The sequence below is a fragment of the Poeciliopsis prolifica genome, unplaced genomic scaffold, assembly GCF_027474105.1.
Source record: "Poeciliopsis prolifica strain line A6 unplaced genomic scaffold, Auburn_PproV2 SCAFFOLD007, whole genome shotgun sequence".
Classification (NCBI taxonomy): Eukaryota; Metazoa; Chordata; class Actinopteri; order Cyprinodontiformes; family Poeciliidae; genus Poeciliopsis; species Poeciliopsis prolifica.
The window spans coordinates 14869210-14894739 of NW_026562382.1; the positions used below are offsets into that span (position 1 = coordinate 14869210).

The window sequence follows — 25530 nt, forward strand, 5'->3', positions numbered from 1 at the left end:
GAACTGACTCAAAGGAACTGAATCCAGGTGCATTTAACACTTCCTGCACTTTAATTTGTAAACACTGAAAGCATTGTATTTAAATTTCTTAAAGTTTTGTCGTAGCCTTGAAAAATGTGGAAAACTGCAATGATTAAGATTTTACTTCAACAAATTGTACATAATATAAGTATTTTAAGGGAAAGGCAGTTTTTCCAATGTTGACATAGCTTTAAAAAGCTTGTTCTTACTTGTGGTGAATGTATTGAACAGTGATTTGCTACTTTTACAAAAAACAGGCTGCTGAAAGGTTAGGTCTTGGTTTCACTCAGGAAAAGCCTGACTTCTGTGGTCAACATTAAAATTATAAACATGAAGGACTACACATTTTATTTACCACAGTTACGGCTGATTTATGTCATTTGAAAATAATAACAAAAATAATCAACTGGTAAACCTGATTGTGTGAGAATGCTAGAGCTACATTAGCAATAGCACTAGCATGTGCCACCTGTGGGCACTTGGAGGCCACCTGTTGGATTGGAGTCTTTTTAATCCTCTACTTAGTGCGTTTTTGCCCTGGGCCGGCCATGCATTACATAGTCTATACACTGCAGACACAGAACAAAATTAGGTACGGATATTTATATATCTGACATTAAATGTGTCATTTTTGAAATTTATAAATTAAGTTATGATACTCATTATTATTATTATTATTATTATTATTATTATTATTATTATTATTATTATTATTATTATTATTATTATACTTTGTTGCTGTTGCTAATATATTGGCTTCACACCTCCTCTCCACTGACGCACCTCTCTCCGCTGTCTGTGGCCAAGAGGCGCGCTCTCGCCTGAGCGCGCTCCTCTGTCGGCTCACTAACTGGGTGTCGGCGTGAACGTCGGGAAGCTGTGAATGAACATTAATGTGGAATCTAATGTGCTTTTCGCGCCGGATGGTTTTCCTCGGCCATTTCATTTCTGCTTCGGAAGCCGGGTAAGTTAATTTCTGGCAAGTTCTGCGCACAATGGGACACAGGCTGGTGCGTATGCTGATTAATTAAGGAAGCGAATTTAAGAAGTACTTTCTGGACATAGACAGCTTTAATAATATAGGTGTGCATTTGGCTCAACTGATATAGATGCTTTTCTACTCACATTCATGCACTAAATTTATATTTTCTAACCATTTTTTTATTATAAATCATAAGTATTGTCTCCCATGCAGTTTAATAAAGTATCATCTTGGAGAATTTTGAAGACCTCTGGCTCACATACCCTTACATTTGTGCCAACATAATTTAAGTTTTTCCCATTTTTTTCCCCTCCCAGATCAAAAATATTGGCTGTAGCACACAACATAATTTAATTATATTCATTTATTATATTTATTATAATTATATTGGATTTAATTATACAAGAGGCCAAATAAATAAACATAGCTTTTGCAGGTATGGAGTTTACTGATTGACTCCCTCAGATTTAATTAAGATGGAAAAGATCTTTCTTGTTCTGAGGGTTTGATTGGAAGGGAAAGGTTGTAACGAATGTGTTGCTGTATGTACCCAGTTTCTGCTCATAATAAGACTCCCATCTGATGGAGACTTTTACAGCACCACATCCTTCAAATACTTTCTGGAATTCATGAGGGAATCCATTTAGCTGCAGTGTTTGGGTTCTTTGAGAAAAAGAAGAATCACTTTCTTTCCAGGAGCAACCCCTAAGAGATCAGCTCCACACGCTGCATTAACTTTGGCATGTAGGAGAGTGCATGTGATAGAATAGGTAAAGGTTTGCATGTGAAAGAATTGTATGTACTGCAGTGTTTGTGAAGGATTCATTTACTGCCGGAATTGGATGGTAGCAGAAAAAGGGCTGAGAGACTTGAAAGCTTTGTTACGTAATTGTGTGCATCCCACCCAGTCACCAAAACAGAAATTTGATGTTGGAGATTTTTTTTGATAATTAAAGAAACAGAAAAAAAGCCCTCAATTTTGGTTTCTTTCAAATGTTTCTGATGTAAATGTAAAACAATTGCATCTTGGAGCTACTGAACTTTGTAGTAAGAAAATTACTGTGATAGAACAGGTTGTACATAGAATAATAATAATAATAAAAGCTATAAAATGTTATTTTAAGACTGCATAGACAGGGGTGTTCAGTGCCATACAGTGCCAAACCTTTATAATTATAACGTCTTGCATTATAACAAAAAATGTCAGTGTTATGTAGAACACCAGCACAAAGTAGAGTACAATTTGGACAGCAAATGTAGTTGGTTGACCAAGTTGAAGACAAATTCTGAAAAGTGTGGCATTAATTTCTGTTCATCCCTCCTATGTCAACACTTAGCAGCCATTCTGTCAATTTCACCTGCAAATCTTTAGTGGTATGTCACTACCAGCTTTTCACATCAAGAGACAGAAATTTGTTCTTGCAAAATGGTTAAAGCTCAATCTGATTTGATGGAGAGCGTCTCTGAACACTAGTGCAAATTTTTAACTGTATTTAGGTCTGAATCTTTATGGGACTGTTCTGACACATTTTCACAGCTGTATTTGAACTCTTTCAATGCTGATTTGGCTGTATGACAACTTCTGCCACAGCTTCAAGGCTTTTGAAGTTATTTCTCTAGATTTTCCTTATGTTTAACTCTTTCCCATCAACTCTGCTCAGCGCTTCTGTCCCTGGAAAATAGAAGAAAAAAATCACGCATAATTAAGCGCCACCATGTTCAAAGTTGCTGTGCTCAAAGTCATATGCTTTCATATTTTATCATCCCACATAGTACTTTGTATGAAGAACAACATGTCCACTTTTTCTTTCATCTGACCAAAGTCCTTTTTGAATTTATTTCTCCTATCACATGTACTTGGCAAACTTTGAATTGACCTTTATTAACAAATGGCTTTCTTCTTACCACTCTTTCATGGAGGTTTAGCTAACATTAGCTAATGTTAGCATCAGTGCTAATGTTAGCCTTTTAGCTGCTTGTCTGAGTAATGTGCTTCTTTCCTGGCTTTTCTGTTTAGTTGGACAGTAATTTGGTGGCTCTGTAGAAGGGGAGCACCGATTTATTGGCCAGCCGATTTATCAGTGCCAATTTTCTTAATTTTGTGAGATCGGTGATCGGCCAATTTTTACATGTGAAGCCGATCTTATCCACTGATGCAAAGGACTGAAAATCAACCACTGTGCTTTTCTTTCTCCCGTGAGAGAGGTTTGGCTCACAAACCGACCGACCAGGTCATAAATGCACATTTACAGTTAACAATAGTCACCCTGTTGCTGCCAATTCAGCAACATTTCAGACAAAAAAAATGGTATTGGTCAAAATCAGAATCGGTAAGTTAGGCTTTTTTAAAGACAGGTAAGAGAACTACAATCGGTGCACCCCGATTTGTAGTTATACCATACTTTTGGATTCAACAGTTCTGTGTGAGAGGTTCTAAACCCTACTTGAAACACCAAACAGGTGTGTCATTTTGCCTTTATGAAACTGTTTCTTCTCTAACATTTTCTTACAAATCTATAAGGCCTTCACAGAAAAGTTATATTTATCCCGGAATTCAATTAAAAACAGCTCACCTCTGAAGGCAAATGGTGACACTGGGTTTTAATGAGGAGTTTTCAAAAGGTGTTGAACATATTTCCATGCTACACTTGATTGTAGAAAGCTATGTTACCATAGTACTTTAAGGACCCTCTTGCTTGATCATTTTAAATATTGAAGGTTGACAAAGTCTATGTGGCAATAAAAAGACATTCACCACAGATTGTTAATTACACTGAAGTAGTTATGTTGGAAACAAAAATAATGGACAACAATGGTGAGAAGAAGAATTAAACCAAGGACAAAGTCCTATCTGAGGCCTCACTGCAGCAAACAATCAGTGCAGTTGATTCAGTGTAATTCATTTAGACTAGCATGAAACCATTTGGCAATGGAATAACTGGAGTTTCTCTCTTCTTTTTCTTAAAACATTTGCAGACTACATCAAGCACAAATATTATTGTTGAATGTTTCTTTTGATTTTTCTACACAAGACTGTACCATACTTTCAAAATGTAAGTATTGATGAATTACCAAACCATTTTGTAATTAAAACTTAAAATTAATTTTAAGGCAGAGGGCAACAGAGGGCAACAGATGCTAAGTTTATTTTAAGCATATAGATGGCTTGAAGATGCACTCATTGGTGAAAAACAAACTGGCTTACACACATTTTAAGGCAATCATATGTAATATTATTGCTGTAAGGTGGCCAAAGTCACCCTTGGAGTAGAAAACATTTTTAATTCCTCCACATCCATAAAAATAAGAGGTGTTTCTGGCATCACATCAGGATCCCTCCTGGGCACCTATGTTTGGAAATCTTCCATGCACATCCCACTGGAAGGAGACCACAGGGCAGCTCTAGAAATTACTGGAACAACTATAAATCCCTGAATCTCTCAATGCCTTGGGATTTCTCTGAAGGTGTTGGAGATTGACGCTGCATGTCTTGGTTTTTGGCCTGGAACTGTTACCTTTGGGACCTGAACTCTGATAAGCAGGAGAGGATGGGATTTGTACTCTTACCCACTCTTCCTCACATAGAAGGGTTTTTAACTTCCATCATAAGACTAAGACTTGTTTATAGAGTTGCATGTGGTTAATGAGCAATAACTACCTCCTGAAAAACTTTCTTCCTTTGAGAATGAAAAGATTTCTTTCTCGCTTTAATAGCTCTTACCCAACTTTTTTTTTTAAAGTCATAATATTTGTTAAGCAGCTTAACTCTGACCTGTTACTAATGCAGGCATAAAAGAGAACTCAACACAAAGACTGAACCTGTGCTGCGTAACCACATAACAGACAACTTACTTAAAAGTAAATATTTGCATTTCATGGCTTTGTAACCTTTGTAGTGCATAAAATTAATTGGTTGTCTACAAAAATATTTTAAAGATTAAGAAGCATCAGATTCATCACATTCTGCACAAACATGGAGCTTCCAATGAGCTATTAGCTGAGTCATAAAATTGATTGGCAAAGTGAAGCATGAAACACTTTTAGGTACTGTGTAGGCTTTCTTTACTTTGTTACTACTTGTTCTTTCTTTTTTTACTTTCTTCTTTTCTTTGTTTATTTGTTTCTTTATTCCTTCTTTTCACTGGTCACTTTGTCTAAAGCTATTATATTGAAATAATGTAATTATCACAAATTGAGGTGAAATATTAGGCTACAAATTCCAAACCAAGATGAAAAGCTTATTGAAGGACTTCAAAGTATTATGGAAGTGAGGCAAAATATACTTTGGTTGTAATGAGGAATGATTCATGTCTCTTTTGTACAGTAAATGTCTTGTGAGACAGAAACTAAAAGCATTACAACAAAACAGAAAGAAACACATGTCAAACATCCACAATAGCTCTCAGCTTGAGTAATTCATCCATATAAATTATAAAAGACATGATGAAAACATCTTTACTACAAAATCTGAATTTGTAACTTAGATTTAAATGCTTAAAAAAAAGAACTAAAAGTTAAGAATTTTAGATGGCAAAAAATTAATTGGTCAAATTGTTGTAGAATATTTTACTGACTTTAAGAGATGAATCATTGAAAGAAAGCTGGCAAAGAAAATACACCAGATGAGTCAAAGTGAGGGTGTAGGAGAGACGCTATTCAATATTTTTTAAATATAAAAGAAAAATCTTTTATTACACACATTCATCACGTTTTTTTGTTTATTCTGTAGTGAAAGGTTGTACTCCGGCAAAACTAAACTTTGCATAAATGTGTGTTTTCTGATTTCAGGACTGCGTTCACCTTATTCATTATGATGTATCCTGTGATGACCCTATCAAGTCATTTGTCCCTGTGGTTCTAAACCTTTCAGCTTCTAATATTAAAATTTATGTTCAGAGAGCGTCTAATGGTTCCCAATCCAAGGGAGTTACAGTCCATTCAGTGATTTCTAGGCTTACCCTGTGGGGTCTCTCCAATGAGATATGCATGGAAGACCTCCAAAGCTAGATGCCCTGGAGGCATCCTGATCTGATGTCAGGAATATCTCAGTTTATTTCTTTTGATGCAGTGAAACGCCACTACCCTGACTAATGAGCAGGAGACCATGAACGTGTAACACCAGTTCTGGCCTCCATGTTCATTACTAGATTAATTTAATTATCTTGTTGAATGTTTACAATGCCACATGGGTTGTCCTTGCTTATTAGGAACTTTTACATTACTGTGCTACAACAACAGCACTCGGGTCTACTAAACAGATGTCCCATAAACCAAACATTAATACACAGCTGACATTTCCAGTGGCTGTTTCCTTTTTATAGAACTACCCTGTAGTCATGTTTGTTCTGTTTTAAATAAGAATTTTTCCTTTAATTTTTAAAGTTATTTTTAGATTGCTTTACTTTCAGCTATTTATCTTATTTTATTGTTTTAGTGAGTATATTGTCATTGGTCCAACTTGCTTAGTTTTAAATGTCCTTTTCTGAAAACTCACATTTACAATTATGCTATAATTGCACCATATTTATCTCCTGATGGCAGACACTGAAAATATATATTTTGAGATTTTTTTTTTTTTTAATGAAAAAAAGTCTAGAACTTTGAGGAATTAGCATTTAATTAATTGTCACCATTCCATGGGAGATGAAAATTCAAATTAAGGCTAGCTGCCAAATGAAAGCACGTGCTAGACAGTTGTTCTTGTTTTATCATTGGGATTTGAAGACCTTTGAAGGCTCTTTAACACCAGACTAAAAACAGCAGCACAACCACATCAGCCATTCATTGAGTTTCTGTGTCTGTGTGCTGACGAGGGAATTACACCAGCAGAAGAAGAAGAGGCAGGTTGGAGGTGCGTGTAATTTGTCAGCTTGCATGAGTAGCAGAAATCAATTCAGAAGAGTACACAATAACTGTCTCGGTAAAGAGGTGAACTTCTTTCTGTGAATAACCTTTAGGTGCTGAGGTTTGAAGAGGTCATAAATCATATAATACTGTAAAGTGGACCTTGACCAAAGCCTTGAGAGATGGTCTTCCCCCATGGCATCTTTTGTGAAATTGATTCCTAATGGAACATAAGCTTAAAGCCCCTCTAGTAGCACCTGCAGCTTTTAATGCCCATTACAATGAGTGTAGATGGAATGTCCAGTGCTTTGTTATTTAATGGTCATAAAGTCATATGTACCACTTCATGTTTTGAGAGTGGAGAACAGAGTAAAGCAGTGACTGTGTATGCCTACACGGCTATCCTATGTCTGCTTATACAGTCGACATATTTTTTTGGCTGTCTAAGATTATTAACTTTGCATTGCAGTTTAGCTTAAAATGGGTAATTTACTGTTTAGTTACACTTTAAATGTACACAAAGTAACAGTTTAAACTGTTTTACATCATACTATTCCAGCTGTTTAAAGCTCCTTTAATAAGATCCCTGAGAATGTGACTGACTTTCACTATTTATATAGAGAATGATATAGTTATATCATATATAACTATATCATATATAGTTATATATGATATAACTATACTGCTGGACATTCCTAGCCAATGTCCAGCAGTTAATTGAAATAAAGTTGTTACATTTTTCTCATACTGATTGAAAATAACAAACTTGATGAATGGAAATATTCCGAGATGTGAAAAACAGGCATTCCTGGCGTGGAACTTACGAGTCTCAGTAAACATTTAAAGCAAAGCAGGAATTTAAACTTGAGCCTTTATGTAAATTATATTTTTGGCAATAACATCTTTCTTATGAGATGTATTTTTTTGTAGGTTCAGTTTCAGAGATGTACAATTCTGAATTCTATTAAATGAATTAAATGATGTTCACTACCTTGCATCTAATTTTTTAGAGATTGTTTTCTCCCTTTTCTTCCCTATGCCATCATTACAACATAGATTCAAACCAATTAAATCTGTTTGCCTGTCATTCAAAAGGTGCAGTAAAATGTAATAATTTTATTCTAACATTTATGTGAAATTTTTAGTTGCTTTTGGCCTCCATGGACTTACTGTGTGGACTACTGTGTGTTCTCAGTTTGGCTCTGCTGTTGATCTATTTTTGAGAAATACATCAGAGTTTTACAAATGGCAAAGGAATGATGCCATGTGAATACAGAACTGCTCTTGTTAGCAGCCTAGACAAATTTATCATGTAATATTTTAATCAACTGTCAACACTGTTTGCAAAATAGCAGGATTAGCCAAGTTTCTATTTTTACATTACAATGCCTGCTTTTGCAGACATAAGTCATGGAGAGAAGTTGTTGCTGGACCTAAATACTTTACAAATTCTTTGTGTATGTATATATATATATATATATATATATATATATATATATATATATATATATATATATATATATATATATATATATATATATAAATAAGAAAATTTTTATAGCAGCAAAATAGGAGTTCAAGAAATCTGCATGCATATGCACATCCTTGAATTTGAAATACTGTATGGTTTCAAAGAAGCAATTAATTAGTATTAGTGTCTGCATTGGTGGTGATCTGAGATGACGCAACCCTTCAACCACTCTATCACTCGGCATGGGCTACTTGTGGAATTAGCACAATATTAATTTTGAGTCAAATGTTTTATTTTTCTGTTGAAAACAACTTACTAATCAGCCTGTAGTTTGACAGCTGTAGTTCTTTATCCTGTATAGCTTTGACTAGTAAACACAGACTTTTTGCATTATCCTACTTAAATATTCATCTTGGGTTTTAAAGACAATATAAAATATAGTTGTTTTTCTTTTTAGTTTTATCACACTTGAATTGGTTGCTGAGTAAACTGTTCTTTTGTCTGCAAATACAAAAACCTGCGTGCTTAAATTTTGACAGGAGGAGAAAAATCTTATCTAATCTAATCAGTGCATTTCAGAATGGAAAGAAATGGAAAGACATTTAGTCCAGTCATGAATTTCAGGTACTGTAAGTCCTACATACTATAAAATGATTATCCATGTTCAGTTAGAAAGGCACAAGGCCTGAATACAAATTTCCCAATGTTTTTTTATTTTTATTTTTAGGTTTAGGTCAAAACCACTTCCAGTTAAAAGGTGTATTGATTTTCTCTCCCAGTAATTCCATTAAGTGTTCGTTTTAGCGGAGAATGTCAGTAAATTCTCTGTTCTTCATAGTTTACAAAGGACAAGTCTGCTCAACAAACTATGAATGTTTAAAAATGAGAAATAAAATCATGCATTGTTTGTTTTTTTGTGGAAGATGGGCGGGGATGTCATCATGACAGCAGCTGGTGAAATACTCTTTTACTTGCTGTGAACACATAAAATGTGTGATTTAACACCAAATGCATTGCCTTCTATCCTCCCTGCAAGATCCCAGTAAGATTTTACTAAATTAACATAATCATATTTTTTACTTGTGAGAAGTCAAAATGATATGGCTCACCATTTTATATTTAAAATAGAAAAATAATTTAATCCTTTGAGAAATCACCCTGACCTATTCCAGCTGCTTTTCAAAGCTTTTGCCTTTGTGTGTGTGGGAGGGTTGTGGATGTAGGCATAATAACGTTGCATCAGAATTAGTATATTGTGTACATTTAAGTTATGCGGTTCCGACAGTGAGAAAACACTGCTTAACGAACTGCAAAAATAACAATAAGCATATTAGTGATATGTTTATAAGTCATGTTAGAAAAAGACTGGGTGAAAATTTTCTCCCTCAGGTGTTAGAATTGAAGAGAGGCTCATAAACACTCAGATGTTTATATTAGCCAACTTCTTGGACTAAAGCAACCTGAAGGCATATTTTAAGAGTGTAATTGTGGTATTTGTGCAAAGGTCGCCCTTTAAATCTTATAGTTACATATTCCAGTACTTCAATCATGTTAAGGCCTACAGGGAAGATTGCTATACAGCCAACAGTCGTTGACACTCTCCAAATTGAGAGTGAACCACAAAAGGTCATTGCTGAAAACACTATCACACAGTGCATTATGCAAGTACATAAATGGAAAATTGAATGGAAGGAAAATAATAGGGGGAAAGGTGTGCAAACAACAGGAAAAACCACAGACTTGAGAGGAACGTGAAACAAAACCCATTCTAAAGTTTGGGGGGAAATTCACGAGGGAAGAGTAAATGCCTCAAAAATTACCATGCAAAAATGTATTGGTGTATCAGTGACTGTTGAGTCAACGATGTGAAAAGTATGCTACTTGGGCTAAAGAGAAATCAGAGCATTTATTGAGTACTCAAAGTAAATGTCACATTTCCTTTGGAAATCAAGGTTTCAGTTTCTAGAGGACGAGCAGTGAACCGTAAAATCCATATTGTTTGAGGACCAATCAGAAGTTTCCACATTAAGTGATGATTTGAGGACATCTTGTATTGTTGACTAATTGGGCTCTCAAGTCCAAAGTTACACTATTTTTATATTTGTCTGACATAATTTTATGAGAAACTGAGTTTAGGGTTTTTATTACCCTGAAGCCATGGGCTAATCAATAAAATAAGCAAACACTAAAATAAGCAAAAATATCACCCTCTGTTTAATTTATTGACAATTAAGTTTGAGTCTATCAACTCTATATTTCTATTAAAGTTTTGCATAGTGTTAAACTTTTGCCTTCAGTTTAGAGATGCTCTCATTCTATGAAAGTAGGTGGCTCATGTCACTGATCTTATACAAAACTGGACATTTGCACTCAAAAAGGAAACTGACTTTTGGGATAAAGAAGAAAACTGAGTAGTGATTCACATTATGATAGAGAAAAAAGTACTTGTATATGCATAAGCATGACTGGTGGACATATTGTGGGAGCAACTGACTACTGATTCAAACTGCAAATGAGTTTAAATCTTTAATATTTAACATAATTAAATATTTAACTTCAATTATGTTAAATATTGTTTTCAATAAAAAAAAAAAACCTGATGTGCATGTGAAAACGGTCACTGGTAGAATTTGCTCGAGTAAAGTGAGCCTAATTTATTTGGTCCAATAAAAATTGTAAGGAATTTGAAGAGTCAATTTGAGTTTGATCTAGGTTTAAAAATAATTTTAAAAAATCATCATCAGATACAATTTGGCTGTGAACAACCCTGTGCTCTAATAAGCCCCTTCATATTGCAACATTTCAGAAAATTGTTTACCAACAAAAGAAGTTAGATATTTTTAAAAAATTACTTTTTTAACCATACAAAGTTTGATTGAATATATTTCCAGGAAGCAAGTATTAAGCCAGCCTTTCCGGTGTATGTCTGGCCAGGCTAATCTAATCATTTTGCCCCAAACATTTTTGATGAGAACATCATTGATTTTTCCTCATGACTTAGTACTGCATGTAGACATTATTTATTGTCAGATTGTATTACATCAGAATAACTTTCTGTGCTCTAAATATTGTATAAATAAACATAAACATGATCACTGCAAAGAATTGTTGAGCTCCGATAGAAAGCTGAATAAAGGGGCTGCCCTTCTTGTGTTCAATTTCTTTTTATTTAAATCATTTGAATTTACGTGTGCTGCTTTGATAATACTAAGTGTTACAGAAAAAACTGCAGCAATCAATCAATGCCTTATATGTCGTCCAATCTCCATTGGGACAGAAGATCCTCCTATCCACTTTAGAAAATAGCCTATCCATTTGGATATTGCTGTGGCCTGAAGAGACCATTTCCAATAAATGTAACGTAAAAGTATTGCCACACCCTGACAAGTTAGACATTTAAATATTTTGAGTTTTGCAAAACACATTAGCATTAAGTGAGCGTATAGTTGACCCTAGGTTTGCTATGCTGCATTAGTATTCTCACAAATATAAAGCTAAAACCATGTATAAAATATAGGAGGAGGAGAAGAAATGCTTCATTTGATGGAGCTGCTTTCTCAGATCATAACAGTTTGTGTCTGTTATGTCTGCATTATTATTTTTCTAAATAAGTGTTGAACTGAGAAGTCATTCATAAGACATGACAAGCTCAGCAGACTCACAGAACTACCAGGTAGATGTTTTATAATTTCTAATTTGCTAACGTCATTTTCTCATCAAAAACAAACCTTGAGTGTTGATTTCGTTCACGTTTACAAAATTTTGGAATCTCCCATAGCAGCCATTTGGAGGCGCTTTAAGGCTTGTATAGAACATTTCAGCAGCAAGGCAGTTCAAGGTGCTTTCCATAACAAAATCACAAAATTACAAAGTTATATTAAAAAAAAAAAAAAATAAAATAAAAATTGTACAATGTGGCACTTATCTGCCAACCTACAACTTTCCAAAGAACAGTTGTGAATGACATGAATGGACGGCATGATGGAGCATTGTTGTGGTGACATGCTGAAAGCATATGAGACTCTTAAGAAGAAAAAGGCCAAATTCAAGGTCTCATTTGTTTCAGGTTATATAGACATATACAACATTTTTATGACTACTGCATCTAACATATATTTGCTGGATTTGTACAATACATTATACCCCCTTCATCACGTAGTTTGTTTCTTCTGACTCTTGAAATACTGACTCCAGCTGCAGTCGACATCCTGTCAATCTCCGTCATACTTTTCAGAATGCTTTACATTCAAGACTCTGGTTATCCCAGTTATTTGTGCATCTTTCTCTGCCACTTATTTCTGCCACTCATGTTTCCATAAATATACTTGGATACAGCATTCTCTGAACATCCGGCTTCTTTAGCAATAAACTTTTGCAGGCCATCTTTCTTGTGGACGGTGTCAGAGACTGTCTACTGTGAAAAGAGAGCTGTCAAGTCATAACTCTTCTCCATTACTGCGAGATGTATGTAACGTAACATTTCTGTTTTGGATTCTATTCAGCTGTGTGCCATAACCAGCAAACTGAAAAAAAAACAAACACCTGAAAATATCTGTCTGTGCGTAATCAAAATATATTATAAACTGGCTGAACTGGTTAAATTGTGATATTTTTTAAATTTATTTATTTTACTTATTAATATGCACTTATACAAAATCAAAGTAAATAAATTATATTGTGTTGATTTGATCAGCACTACTAAATACACAATCTATGTAGCTAATTTTATCCTTCACCTTAGATTTCTTTTTTTACAAATTTATTTATAATCACTCAATTCAGTCCTTTTTATGATATAAATTTTAACTTATGACTAACAGTGTTGTTACGGTGAGTGAAGTTCAGTTATAGAAGTAGAATGTAACCATTGCTGACACTCCTATATTTCCTAATCTCCTAAGTAAAAATGTGCACCATGAAGGAAAAAGAAAGTATGTTAATTTGTTTAAAAAAAAAAAAGTCATTCATTTGTCTGGAGGCTTTACTTTGATATCCTTCTGAAATTGGGAGATTCAGCACAGTTAAAGCTTGAGACTCACTCACCCATTTGATAGTAAGCCAGAAATTCACCTTTTCAGGGAGGAAGAATAATGATTTTAAAAAAGTTATTTTTGACTGTGTTTGACCTCTGATGCAATGCTGTAGAATACTTAGTTTTTGACATTTTAGTTTTTACAATGTTACATTTTTTAAGTTGTTGAACTTAAGTCTTGCTTTCTTCTAGATATTAATCAGTTTCCAGCAGTGAAAAGTGTTTCTGGCACAGTGTCATATTTGATGAGCATTAGCATTTGGCCCCTAGGATAACTCTCCAAACGTGCATGTTATATTTGTATGTACACTGAATGAGGTATTTCCAACAGTACATGTAAAGTCCTGAATTTTTGGATAATTTTGTCTGCCTTTGTACATATTTTTGTTATTTTGTGGGAGGTTTTTTATTGTTTTTTTGCATACAGTTTATAAAATGTTGACTTATTCAGTGTTCCTACATTCCTTTGTGCAGTAATAGTGACAAAATCCTCACCCATTATGGTCTTCTTAACTAATTTCATCTTTCGATTTAAATGTAATTTGAAATACTAAATAACCTAAATGCCCTCACACCCTGTCTCAGGTTTAAATAGGATCAATATTAAAAGTTTATTTATTTGTTTGTTTAATTTGTCTTTGTATTTCCACAGATCTGTTTGTGTTGCTCAATGTTGTATTAATAAATTTTGATAAAGATGAGACCTTTCATCTTGTCATTTCATCTGAAGAATGCAAGTCTTGTGAAGAAAGCACATTTCTGAAGGCTGTCAAGTGCTTATCTTAAAAATTTTATATTTATCTTAAATTGAGCTTTATTTTATTTATTTATTTTACAAATGCTAAGCCTATCAAAGAGGTCATTGCAAAATACTTAAACTTTGACACCAGTATATTGCCAGCCTCTCATATCCATAATTTACAAACACTGAATCATTTGAATCTATCTGCATACACAGCTAGTCTAAATAGCTGTGTATTTAGACTAGATGTCTAAATACACAATCTATGTGTATTTAGACAGGTAGTCTAAATATAGATTTAAATATGTATTTAGACTGGTAGTCAAAATACACATAGATACACTTTCATCATGTCCCTTCACCATATATATATTTTTTATTTATTTATTTATTTATTTATTTATTTATTTATTTATTTATTTATTTGTTTGTTTGTTTGTTTGTTTGTTTGTTTGTTTGTTTATTTATTTATTTGAATATTCCTTCTGTTGCCATGGAAGCAATTTTGGCCTTCTTGTTGAATCATTAACTGAAAGAAGTGACGTATGTAGTTCTTCAGATACCTCCTGGATGACTTGTTAATGTACTTTTAGAGTAATTTGGTAGGCTCCTCAGTCCTTGGGATGTTTACAGCTATTTCCTCTATTTGTGAATGAGAGCTCTCACGGTGATGACCCACAAATAAATCCAAAGTCTTAACTGTGTGACCCCTCTGGACTGGTACAAATTGATAATTTTTTGTTATCTTTCTTGTGGATGTTATCACCAAAGTAAGGTTGTACACCAGTTTGCTTCAAGATGTGCATGTTATGTTGCTCTTATTCTGCTACTTAAGAATCCAGCTATGTGTTTTGCAGCTATGTGAAAAGAATTCACTTTCCGTCTCTTGTAGTATTTACCCACACAGCAAAAGTTATTTGTGCTGCCATACAGGTTACTCTGTAAACGGGCTGAATTCAAACACAAAGTTTGCCGTTTTAAAACTTCCTAAACTACTTTTTAAAGAGTCGAGTGGATTCTTCATGACTTCAACTAGTATATTATGCAAAACAAAATAAATGATGGGTTTTATCTTTTGTTTTTCTCTATTGCTCCTCTGACCACTTGTTCCTATTTTTTTTTTTTTTTTTTTGTGGGGGGTCACATAACAGATCCACTTCCACATCCTAAAGTAACATTACAGGGAGTAAATATTTCTTCACCTCAGGCCATTTTGCAGAGTTATTTTTCCCTTTTTTGCTTTATATACTGATTTATTTTGATTTTACTCCAACTTTCTTTAACAGATGAGACATTCTGGGAAAATTAGATACATAAACAGATAAAAAAAAAATGGTGTATCAGATGCACTTTTTTCAGCCCTGCACAAAATCACTCTTGGGGGTGGAAAAGTGCTCACCAATAAAGGGAAGTAATGTTCTTAAGTTCCAGGGTGCTTTGACTATAAAAAATCTTTCATGTCTGAGGCATTGAGTGTGGAGACTTGAATAAATCAGCTGTACGATGGCTGCATACTAATAAATGCTATAATAAGAAATATATATTTGACATATTACTGGGTTCATTGTCCAGTGAAACACATTTCAAGCATTTAAGGCTCTAAACCACACACATTAATGTATCTAGCAATATAAATCTGATTCACTATCTCTCATGTACATTTGGGGAGGGTTGTGCAAAGACAAACATTTAAACAAGTAATTATTTCATTGCTTTCTTTTAATAACAGCAATCACTCTGTAGAAGAACTGTTTGATGTAATCAATGTAACAACCATCAAAATATACTTCAACCAATTCCCTAAAATATTTTTTTCAGCTAGTGCTTTTGTCAGTATGAAGCAGGTGCAGTGTGCAGGCAGTCACAAAGACAACGTAGATTGATAAAGTGAAACAGTAGAGCTTAAAATAAGGACACAGGCCAGTGAGTGAGAACAGAGACTTCTGTTAAGTTGACATAACATTTCATTTGCCTCTCTCTGCAAAATACAAATGGCATCACCCTGTCAGCACTACGCAGATTATTACTCTGAGTCACGCATACAGTGCAACTTATCACCCAGTATCTCGTAGATACACGGGGAAAAAAATTGGACAAATTTCCAACATATTTGGACACAAATATTTAATATTAAATGTAACTATGCTAAAAAATTCAAATATTAAAAACCATAAAAACTGACAAACAATATATTCCTGAAGTATTCTGTGAAATAACATTTTAAAAATGTTTTGGTGGTGAGGAAAAATGAACGTTGCATTCATTGCTTGTCTTCAGTACAAATAGAAAAATAAATCACATCAGATGATTGGACGCGGGAGATTCAAACATCTAGACTACATTTTGAAGGTGGCTTGTCCAGCTGAAGAAACAATTTAAACCATGACAAGATCAAAAGAGCTGCCTGAGTCCTGACAGGAAATTTTATGTCTCTTCTGTGAGAAAGAGACAACACAAGTTGTACTTTTTTAATACATGTGCATGAAGGAAACTTCATGCTCATATTGCTCTTTAAAAAATATGAAAACTTGTTTAAATTTACCAGTAAGAAAAAACAAAACAATATTTCATGGCTTGTCCAGATTTTATTTTTTATGAATTTCATCATGGCTACAACTGTTTTTACTTGAGTAAATAAAAAGATAAAAGAATGAGCTGTAGACTGTGCCTATGTTAAAAATATATTTTTATTACAGGGTAAAGGACAGATAACATGGCTTGATAATTTTTCACTACATCTTTTTCTAAAAGCTGATAAAACAACCAGAAATGAGTTAATTGTGGTAAATTAACTATTTCCTCCTAGAATTGAAGCTTCTAACAATTTCCAGATTTATATGTTTGGTGTTACTTCCACAATTACTCACCAATGAAATATGAAAGAGAAGACATGGAAGAAAAAAAAAACAAATAGAAAACTTGCTGATTAAATATTTTAGAGTGTTTAAAGTAGTGGCAGTTGATGCATTACTTTTCTTTATTTTTTGTGGGGTTTTTTTTTTTGGTTTTTGTTTTAGTTTTATTCAAGCTTCTGTCAACCAACATAAATCAATTTACTACAAAACAATGTCACTTTTTAGCATTTCAGCATGTCTGTTTGTACAACTATAATAGTTTTTATCATCAGTTAATAGAAGCTAATTAAATGTTTTAAGATAAGGGTCAATTAAAAACTATATAAATATATCCTGTTATGCTTCTGGTGAGTTCAGGTTCAACTTTCACCTGGTATGCAGCAGCCCTACTTGGTTGATGCACTTCATTTCTGCAGTGGCTGGAAGTTAATAGTTGAATAAATTGTAGCCAAAGCCCCCTGTATGATTTTCCCATTTTGATGAATTATTTTTTCAGAAGCTTGGCTTTCTACTTCCCAGCAACTAATGACTTACTCTTAGTTTTTGGTTTTTATGCCAGACAACAGCTGCTGTTGACTGCAGGGGTCACTCCGTCTGACTTTGTGATTAATAAAACAGGCAGTCCGACAATCACCAAATGTACAGCTGTGATGAATTTCCCCAAAATGTATAGAGTGCAAGGCTATCTAGCTTCAGCTTTTTAATGTCAGCCTAAATGTAGACAACTTTTGATTTTAATACTTTGTTGCTTAAAGCAAATATTCACTTTATTAAGAAGTGAAAATAGAGGTAAAAGTGGATTACATGAAGACATACTGATTTATAGATTACATTTTTGAACAAAAACATTTTTTGAAAATGTGAAAATATACATTTTACATGTCATAAAAACATCAAGCAGCACAGACCATTTCATGACCACAATAAATGTTGTGAAATTGAAAAGGACAAAGCTGAACAAACATTTTAGAAAATAAAATTTTGACAGTCTTCACTTCTGGAGTTGTATCTAGAAACTTTTTGTGACATGGGCTCCGCTGTAAAAAGGGGCACATCAGAAACACCAAGTTCTTTAATGTATATCAGCGGTTTAAACACAAGTTGTCAGATATTTAATAGTTAAATAATTTGTCGTTTCAGTTTCCCCAGTTTTCCGGCATCGTGGGTGGGTCGATCTTTATTTGTACAGAACAGCTGCAAATCATAAGACTAAATAACACTGTTGGAAAACCACTGCTAAAGCATTAGCACACAGCATTTGGCTGTTTGATTGTCTATATACAACTCTGGACAGAAAGCGATAGCAGCTTTCTGATAGTAGCTTTTCAAAGTGAATATGTGCACTGGATTATTTACTTCTGTGTAAATCAAATAAAACAATAATCACAGCCACTAAATAAAACAAACAAACAAAAGATTCTCTGAAATGTGTGAATAATAAGGGTACATCACCCAGAAAGTATATTTACTTCCACTCATTACGGAAGATAAAGCAGCATTTTAGCATCTTAGAAAATACTCTATGCAGCTCATTTTCTTAACAGCAGACTTTGTCATAAATATAAATAAAAAGAAATATGACAGTGGATGAAATATATAAACAAAAACACAGACTAGTAAATAAATGAGATTTGCTATTTTCACATGTCATTTACTTTGCAAAGCTCCTGAGCTGTCAGTCACAGTCTTCAGCTATTTCACAGCTCTGCTCTTAAACAACAGGACTTGGCAGCTCAACAGCTTGCCTGGGCCAAGCTGTGTTTCAAAGCTTCTACTCAACATGGCAGATGCGACATCCCTGTTCTTGTAAGAGCAAAAATGGATAGAGGGGGCAAAGTAGCAAAGTGTCAGAAGCTGGGTATTTCGTTTGACAATAATCCCCGTTTGACAATATTTCTCTGATGGCTTATATTTGCGTGTATACTGTATTTCATGTATTGCCTGTTTAGACAGAAGAAGGCAGCGACACTTTTCATCTTACAATGCCAAATTCTTCAGGAAACCTTTTTGTTCTGGTAGCCAGATGCTTGCTGACCACTCTGAAAGCCCACCTCCCAGTAGCAATGTGCTGTATGATTAAAATCATTCAGCTACTATCGATTTGTGTCCAGATGTTTGATGTTTTGTTTAAATTGTATTCAGACAATTTACACCTGAACTAGATTCTTCAAAGTGCAGTTTGAGATTCATAAAAGCTTTTAATCTTTTGAAAAAAATCTTGCCCCTAAAACTAGTTCAGACCTAAAATTAAATATTAAATTCAGATGTAATTATAGTTGCATTAACCTTAATTAGAAATCTTCACAAATTAAGATTAAATTTTTAGCTTTACCCTAAATATTGAGTGAATCAGTTTGACAAATGCTGAATTAATTATAGATGTCAGTTGTAATATTGCTGCAACTGTTTGGACTATACTGCCTTTGGTTTGTGATTTCATATTAATGTGTAACTGAAGATTATCGACTTAGGGTAGATTTTTTTTTTAAATTCAAAGAATGCATTTTAAAATGTCTCTGCTTTTATTAAATGCTGAATGAGTCTTGTTCTGGAATGCTGAGTAGTTTTTGTACAGTACTGTTGTTTTTGAGTATATCTTCTGTTATTAGAGAATGTAGATAATTAGAAATGATTTGGGAAATCTGGTTACCCCCAGATTGTGAATCTACTCATTCACAATGGGCAGATGTTGTAATGAATGGGCTGTGGAAAACGTAGCAACACACATACATTCACACAAACAACTCACTGGATAATTCTAAAAACAATATGGCCATAACTCCGCTTTTCAAATTTGTTGAATCCGTGTTCAGGCGCTTTTTGGAGGGAATAAAGCAGAACTGACTGGATTTATGCTGGTTCAGGAGAGCTTATCTTCAGACGGCCTTGAGGAGAAAAGCTGCACTTTAGAACATTTCAGAAAGAATGTTTTTATAGTTTATACAACATTTGACAGTATTGCATATATCAGTCAATGCAGTTACACACACCATATAACTTGCTTAAAGACCCTCTCAGCTCTTCCCTTTATTTTAGTCGGAAACACATTTGTGCACTGCTGACAATGCATCAGCGCAGCAGTAATTATCATTTATCTTTCTGCACAAAGTAATCTGCATACTGTTGGGTTTTCTGTCAAGCTGTTTCCAGAGCAGAGAATGTTGAATTGCATGTAATGCAAAGTAAGACAATTTATTGTCTTTAAATTCTATAATCATTGGGTTGGGGAAAAAACAACCAGCTCTCTTCATGGTGGCTATTTGTTTAGAATCTGACTTTTGTCCAAAAACTATTTTCCTGTCTTCTGTCTGTAATGAGTGTTTTGCAGCTAATAATTAAAGTGCATATATTAGGCTTAAGTAAAATGAAATCCAAAGTTGCCCCTCTCCTCCACCCACCCAAATCTTAACCCATCACCTTAATATTGGACAGTCTTGTGGGAGACCTTGACTCAGACTTTTGGCTGCATCTGCAAGATCATCACATTTATTAAAATTACTGTACTACTTAGGTTTCTACAGCAACAGTTTCCACTCATGTCTTCAGGATATTAAACAATGCAGAGAAGAAGATGTGAAGAAGCTGCAATGACATTCATTTCTTAGCACTCTGATTAAATGATAGTGACTGAATCCATTATTGTACAACCACTAGCTGTGCTTGACATACACAGCTGCAGATGGTGACATTTTTAGGTTTAGTCTCCTGATGCTCATTAGAAATTAGGTATAGCAACGGCAGAATTTATCCATCTGGGGGATTATACCAAAACATCTGCTTGAAGAACAAACCACTTTACCACAATAACAAGAAGAAGAGGTACATTAGTGACATTGCAAAATATTAGTTGTATTAGTCAGGCGCAAATCTCAATATATTTTACGGGGATTGTATTTGAAGAAAAAAAAAGCTATAAAAATAACATGTATTGTATTTGTACTTAGCCCTTGAGTCATGGTCAATATTTTATAACCATATTTCACCACTGATACAGCTGCACATCTTTTGGGGTATATCACTGTTCCACCAACACATAGCATATGCAAATAGTCTCAGGCCTTTCTTATTGTACCAGACTCTGCTCTTCCTGAATGGCTTATGTTAAACTGCAAAAGAGCTCTCTTGGTTTTTTCTTTAAAATATATTTTTTTTCACTTTAAAAAAAAATAAAAGTTAGTTCTGAGGAGTGCATAACTAAATATTGTCTTGTTAACAGATTCTCCCACACGATCAGGATATCATTGTTGCCCTGCGCCTCTTTGCTGCATGTCTGATTAATGCTCTCCTTGCATAGTCAGTTTAGGTGAATGCAATGCCTTTGTTAGGTTTGGAGTGTTGTCATATTATTTCCATTTTTTGATGACGGATCAAATGGTGTTCTGTGAAAAAAATATATTATTTTGTACCTTTGCCATGCTTTTGAGTTCTTCATAACTCTTCCTCAGATCAGTCTGGTGTGTTAACTGTTGTTTTGTAGATTAATAATCTCTATGAAATCTCTGAGGCCTTTACAGCACTTCTATATTTATACTGAAAATAAATTACACAATATTACACACATTTTGAAAATTAACTGATTTCTGAAAGCAGTTGGTTGGGCTGGATTTTGTTTTGGAGAATTCAATTAGAAGGAAATAAAAGTTTGTAAAGTGTATCAATTTATCTTTGATATTTATATCTTCACTTGCTTTTTGTGTGTATGTGTGTGTATACCTAAGCTATATGTAACCAAAAAGCAAATGTAAATTATAATTGGCATAATTCAGACTATTTTCTCACATTTTTCCTCTCATTCTTACTTTCTCCTAGGCACTGAACAATATTGGTGGGGTGATGGCAGGTTTGGCAGGCAGCACAGATCTCAGCAGATGGTCTGCTGCACACTGAAGCGACCAAAATCAGCAAAACATCAAAGGATAGACAGGTAGGACTGGATTACTTCAACTGCTTCAAGGGCAAACTTTTGTGAGCAAGATAAGCTTTTTCATAGCTTGAGTTGCTTCATGGCCTTGGGCAGAATCTGTATTTTGAGTTTAATGGCATGTTCTTGAATGAAAGGATTCTTTTCAGACATTTTGATATTTATTTTGTATGTAATGTCAAAGCCCAAATAACCGCCCTTGAATGTTGAAAAAGAGAGGTGAAGTTTGAAGAACTTTACCTTGACATTTTAATTTCCTTACCAGATTTTGGTGTGATTGCACAAGTCACAAACATTTCAATGTTGTACCTTGGCGTTTTTTTTTTTACCATTCCTCATTATATGCCTAATGTTGGACTCTTTTTTCCATTTAATTTTACAGGATGGATTTCTTTAATTGGACCGAAGGAGCCTTTGCTACAAACAGCAGCAGTTATGACTCCTTTGAGACTGCAACACTCCCGCCCAGTAAAATCCTACTGACAATAACCCTTTCTATTGTTGCCGTACTAACTACATTCTTTAACTGTCTGGTGATCACAGCTATTGCTGTTACCCGCAAGCTACATCACCCAGCCAACTACCTCATCTGCTCGTTAGCTGTGACTGACCTGTTGGTGGCTGTGCTAGTCATGCCCTTCAGCATAATCTACATCCAGAATGAAAAATGGATCATGGGTGAGGTGGTGTGCACCATTTGGTTGAGCATAGACATTGCGTGTTGTACCTGCTCAATTCTTCATCTTGCGACAATTGCCATTGACCGCTATAGGGCCATTACAGATGCTGTGGAGTATTCTCGCAAGCGCACAGGAGCCCGGGCTGGTGCCATGGTGGCAGTAGTGTGGCTATTGTCCATTCTCATTTCACTTCCTCCGCTACTCTGGCGACACTACAGCGATGACGAAGAGCATAAGGATCAATGCATCATCATCCACCACCACATGGCTTTTACTCTTTATTCCACACTTGGAGCATTTTATATTCCTCTGATACTCATTCTAATCCTCTACTACAAAATCTACAAAGCTGCTCAGACACTTTACATGCGCAGAGAAGCTAGCAGGGCTAGCCGCCACTCATGCATGACCAATGGGAGCATGATTCCTTCATCCTATCCTGCTGGAGACAGCGATGGCGATGGCGATGGTGCTCCTCAGAGTCCAGAGCCTGTAAGCCCACCAGAAAAGTCCTTCTCTGAGCCTTCTACTGAGGAAACGCCACGTGAACGGGTGCGAGCCTCCAAAAAAGTTTTTCAAAGCAAGTCACGCAGGCATGACTCGAGGAGCGAGTCGCGTCGAAGCCAAATTTACCAAGCGCCCCGAATTTCAGGTTCACGGGAACGAAAGGCAGCATCCACACTGGGGTTGATAATAGGGGCCTTTGTTATCTGTTGGCTGCCATTTTTTGTCAAGGAGGTGATCGTCAACACATGTGGTTCATGCAACACTTCTGTTGAAATGGCAGATTTTCTTACGTGGTTGGGCTACCTTAACTCTCTGATCAACCCCCTCATCTACACTATCTTTAATGAGGACTTTAAGAAAGCTTTCCAAAAACTTATTAGATGCAGTCATTACCTCTGATGCTTAGTCATGCATGATCAAACTCACACACCATTCAACAAACATATGTAACAAAAAGAGAACAAAAGTAGTGGCTTCAGTCAGAGAATACTAATGGAACACTAAAGGTTTTCCTGTTGTAAAACCTTACAACAACAAAAAGGACATAAACAAGAAAAAAAAAGACTTGATGTTAACAACTTCAACAAACCAAGTGGCACCCCATCTCACTGATGGGTATTGGTTTAAAGTTCAACACTGAAGTCCAGCCTCTGCTATTTATAGAGCAGCCCAATATTTCCCTAATGTTAATTGGTGTGTGTGAAAGGATGCTGACATGTTGGATTTGATATATAAGGCAAGTGCTGACATTTCTGAGGTCTGGGTTCTGAGCATTAGAGATTAGCCCTATTTGAAGGTCTATAAATAGCTGACCATCATGTCTGATCCATCTAATAAATTCACTTTGGTCAGCTGGACACTGCTGCCTAAAATGTGTCATGTGTAAAATACCACAACCTACCAAGTCATTGTTTTATATGGTCATGGTATTAAAGAAAACTTTTTTTCTTACTTTCACTCTCATCATAAACAGGAATATCTTTTTGTGTTATATTTGTTTTGTAAAACCTTTGAACAAATTTGAACATGTTGTTCTGACCTTAATCATTTCAAATGTCTTAAAATTATGGAAATATTCTATTGGTTTTATAAACTTCACTATGCTGCATCTTAACATCTTGAGTTTTAAAACAGAAAACGTTAACATTCAGAAATGTTCATAAAGTATTTAAAGGGTAATTATCTGCTTTCAGTACTATGGATGCCCCAACGAAGCTATTTATGATAAATACGGTCCTTATACATGAGCAAATTAACCCTTGTCACACTAATTTATCAATAAATGGATAAATGGATAACAATCTTTGCTTCAATTTCTCTCTCTCTCTATCTGAAAACTAAATTTCATGTTTCCTAATTTTCAGGTCAAATTTGGAGCTCCTTATCAGTGACTTACAGTTGAAGAAAGTTTAGAAGAGTGCTCTAAGAATTTAAAGGCGATAAGACCTTTGAGATCTGGCATCTTAAAACACCTGAAAGCAGCATCAGATAAATTGATCAGAACGAACTGTCAGACTATTTTTGAGTCATACCAGGGAGAGCGAATGTGGATTTCAGCACATCTGCTCCATAAGGGCTGCAAGACTGTCAATCCACAGGGGTACCAGCTGTTTTCATTACACAGAGGCATTTAATTGTTGTGTTTCTTTTGGTTTGCTTTTTTTTTTTAAATAATGAACCGAGCTGTAATAAGTATAAAAAATAATTTTTGTGAATAAGTTGAATTGTGGTTGAAAACAACCCCTTATCTTTTTCTGCATAAATATTGCAGTATGCCACTTCTATTATTATCATCCTTAAGTCACACAACTTAAATCAGGTTTGCCAAATCTTACTTATCTGAAATGAAACTAAAGTTTTCCGTGTATCTCTCCCTCTGAAACTTTATCCACACAAATCTTTTTTCAAAATAAGAAAGCTTACAGCAAAACCCTTTTTCACACAGCTATTTATGATTAACCATTCTAAACACATTGACGATATTTACACTATATTCTCTTTTTTATTGTTAGCATTGACACATCTACGGCTACATATTAAACTGGTATGATGGCACATGTTTTAGATTGAGTAGATGATTGATGCAAGATGTAGTACAGTCAATAGGTACTGTTGTTCATTAAGGGCATCTTATACTTTGAGTCATGCCAGCAAAATGTCCATTCTTAAGACAGGGGTTAAAGATTTGCACCTTATCAACAGCTCTAGTAAGAGAACCATGACTCATTGATTTTATGACTTGGTCAGTTGTTTTCATGGCAATGGGTACTTTTTTAAATGCAAGCATCAGTGCCCTCTCACTTTTTTTAAATACCAGCTTAATAGATCATGAAGGAGGGGTGGTTCACAGCTCCTGCAATCAATGTGCAAGTAACCGTGCGTAGCCTGGACTGGTGGCAAATTCATCACAAAGCAGAACAAAGACAAAAAAGGACAACAAACCCTGAATTCCCATATTCATGACTGATGGCAATG

General features: G+C 34.8%; 1 protein-coding gene across 1 annotated transcript; it reads left to right on the forward strand.

The window, feature by feature from the left end:
- The first annotated feature begins 889 nt into the window (after positions 1-889).
- htr1fa (5-hydroxytryptamine (serotonin) receptor 1Fa) lies at positions 890-24007 on the forward strand. Its single transcript, XM_055032069.1, has 3 exons — positions 890-985; positions 21757-21871; positions 22251-24007. The coding sequence occupies exons 2-3, from the start codon at positions 21816-21818 to the stop codon at positions 23452-23454; spliced, it is 1260 nt and encodes a 419-aa protein (XP_054888044.1). The 5' UTR covers positions 890-985; positions 21757-21815; the 3' UTR covers positions 23455-24007.
- The last annotated feature ends 1523 nt before the right edge of the window (positions 24008-25530 follow it).